The 2,470-nt window shown below is 43.8% G+C and overlaps 1 protein-coding gene across 2 annotated transcripts; it reads right to left on the reverse strand.

Moving 5' to 3' along the window:
* Positions 1-346: 346 nt before the first annotated feature.
* LOC136166076 (armadillo repeat-containing protein 1-like) lies at positions 347-1,366 on the reverse strand. 2 transcript variants are annotated; one of them, XM_065932112.1, is made up of 2 exons: positions 958-1,232; positions 347-767 (listed from the first exon to the last, which is right to left on the reverse strand). In XM_065932112.1, the coding sequence occupies exons 1-2, from the start codon at positions 1,113-1,115 to the stop codon at positions 383-385; spliced, it is 543 nt and encodes a 180-aa protein (XP_065788184.1). In that variant the 5' UTR covers positions 1,116-1,232; the 3' UTR covers positions 347-382. The 2 variants fall into 2 exon arrangements, with proteins under 2 accessions (XP_065788184.1, XP_065788183.1); XM_065932111.1 differs by having other exon boundaries at positions 347-1,366.
* Between the last annotated feature and the right edge of the window lie 1,104 nt (positions 1,367-2,470).

Consider the following 2,470-nt stretch of genomic DNA (forward strand, 5'->3'; position numbering starts at 1 on the left):
AAAAAAAATTCTCTTCTAGGTCCTGAAGCTTGAGAAAATGAGTTTTTCCTAATCACGTGCTTCATGTAAAATAAAATGGAAAGCTGCACAAATACATGTTTGGTTTAACAGTGGACCCCTTTTTCTTTTAAGTGAGGCAATTAAACAAAGGACAACAAAACCAAAATACCTTCATCAACAAAGCAACTCCACCTGTCGTCTCTGTCCCTTTTACCACTTAGTGGGGTAAAATGTCCGGTAGAATGAAAAATGCAGCATTCTCAATCATGGGATCTAGAAACTTTTCATGATAACTTATTGCAAATTGCACTTGCCAGTTCACCACAACAATGGAAAACTGGCCCCTTGTTTGCTTATACAGTCCTTGAGCCCCAAAGGGAAGTCACCAGTAGAATGACCTAGATAAAAAGTTTGCAGCTGTGCTCAGCCAGCTAGCTCCACCCTTCGAGTGGGAGCCCACCCGGGACACTGCCTTGTCCTGCTCCTTCGTGGGACTCTCATCCTCGGGCAGGTAGTCAGGCAGCTCTGTGTTCTGTTCTACCTCCACAGGCGTGTCCTGGAATGGGACCAGCATCTCTTCTCCACTTTCGCTCTTCACAACTTGCTGAGCCTTCATAACCTTGGTTGATGCTATCGCTGATACCAACGCCTCTGCTTTAAGGTCTGAACGGATTCGTACCACACATTTCTGAACGGCCATTTGAAAAGTAAAGCTAATAACACCTTTAATTTTTAACAAGGCCTCTTCACACAGGTTTCTCCCGGACGTATCATCAAGACCATCTATATGCAAAACCACTGTTTTGGCACGTTTGTTTGTAGTTCCCAGGAAAAACTGAGCTTTCCTTCGACGTGAATTCATTTCACTGAAACTATCCCCATCTGCCATATTGGAAGATTGAAGAATGTCATAGATTTCAGAGGCTAGCAGTTTTGTTTCCCCTGGAGTTGTAGACTTCTGTATAACATTTTGCAAGCTTAACATCATTCCCAGCTCTCCTTTCATCTTTTCTCTGTTGGCACGGCACTCTGCCAAGTAACGAAGATCGAGCAAAGCTGAGTGGACGACAAGGGGGTTGGGATGGTCCATAAATAAAATAAGGCCAGGCAGACATCCCTGATCCTGGACAATGGCTCGTCGGTTTAAAGGATCTGCGGCTAGGTCTCGGAGCTGGTTAACTACAGAGAGAGCATCAGGTTCCTCATTCATGGTGGAGGAGGACGAATTCATCTTCTATGCCATACACGTGGACAAAATCTTCTTAAATTCACTCCAGCGCTCTAGGAATTCACAGCCTGCCGCACCATTAGGGCCACATCTACGATGAGATAGAGGAACCCAGAGGTGGGAAGCAGGGTCAGCGAAGACAAACGACCAAGCTGTCTTCTAGAGCCTAGACATGCTGAGTTTTAGGTCTTTAGTCCATTTTTATTTTTGTGTCTAATGCTAGAGTGTTCTAATGTCATTCTTTTACATGTAGCTGCCAGTTTTCCTGGCATCATTTATTGAGGAAACTGTCTTTTCCCCATCCTGTATTCTTGCTTCTTTTGTCAATGATTGATTGACCACAGGTGTGTAGATTTATTGCTGGATTTTCAGCCCGGTTCCTTTGATCTGTATTTCTTTTGTGCTGTGCCACACCTGTACTCAGAAAACTGTAAGGTGCTGATGAAAGAAATCAAAGATGACACAAACAGTTGGAAAGAAATACCATGTTCTTGGATTGGAAGAATCAGTATTGTCAAAATTGAGGCAGGAGGTAGCTGGGCCCCAGGCTAGGCAATTTCAGCTGTACTCTTGTTTACATTTCTTGGGGCGAGAAAAAGGTGAGCTGCAGGTTACATACTTATAACCAGCCTCCTGTTTGCTCTTCCACGGGGAAGTAACAACTGAAACAGGGTAAATAGCCAGGCTTTGTCTCCTGAGGACACTTAAAAATAACAGTCATGGCAGGAACAGAGAGGGGCTAACCCTTGTTTGAGTAAAAGGATCAGGAGGTTGTATATTTTCCATCCTTGGGGCAAGGCTCCTTAGGATTTTAAAAGGAGGGGACTCTACTCCTATGATATATGATGCTAATATGTGATCTCTTTGGCCTCTGGGATGGAATCCCTCTTAGAAAAAAAGTTGCACACATGTGTGTTGGGGAGAGTCTTATGGAAAGAGAAACCAGATAATTGGCTAAAGGTAAACAAAGACTCAGAAGAACTGTCCTATGTAAATGACTTAACCCCCTCTTTACTGTGCTCCTCCTCCCTAGGGGGGATGCCCACACCCTTTCTCTCTGGGTGTGCATCTCTGCCTTGCTTCTATCTTAACAAAATGTCTCTGTGTATTCTCCCATTTATTGTTGTGCTATGTCTCTAATAATAAATTTTGTACCTGCATTTACAGCTTTTGCCATCATGAGAAATGCATTTTTCCCTGGGGGCAAAGATCCAGGGAAAAATAGCTTCTAGCCTCTAGCAC

The sequence above is a fragment of the Muntiacus reevesi genome, chromosome 4 (genome assembly GCF_963930625.1).
Source record: "Muntiacus reevesi chromosome 4, mMunRee1.1, whole genome shotgun sequence".
Taxonomy (NCBI): domain Eukaryota; kingdom Metazoa; phylum Chordata; class Mammalia; order Artiodactyla; family Cervidae; genus Muntiacus; species Muntiacus reevesi.

What these genes read in the sequence shown, in the direction of transcription:
- LOC136166076 (XM_065932111.1), bottom strand. Translation starts at nt 1,231, where the DNA reads ATGAATTCGTCCTCCTCCACCATGAATGAGGAACCTGATGCTCTCTCT.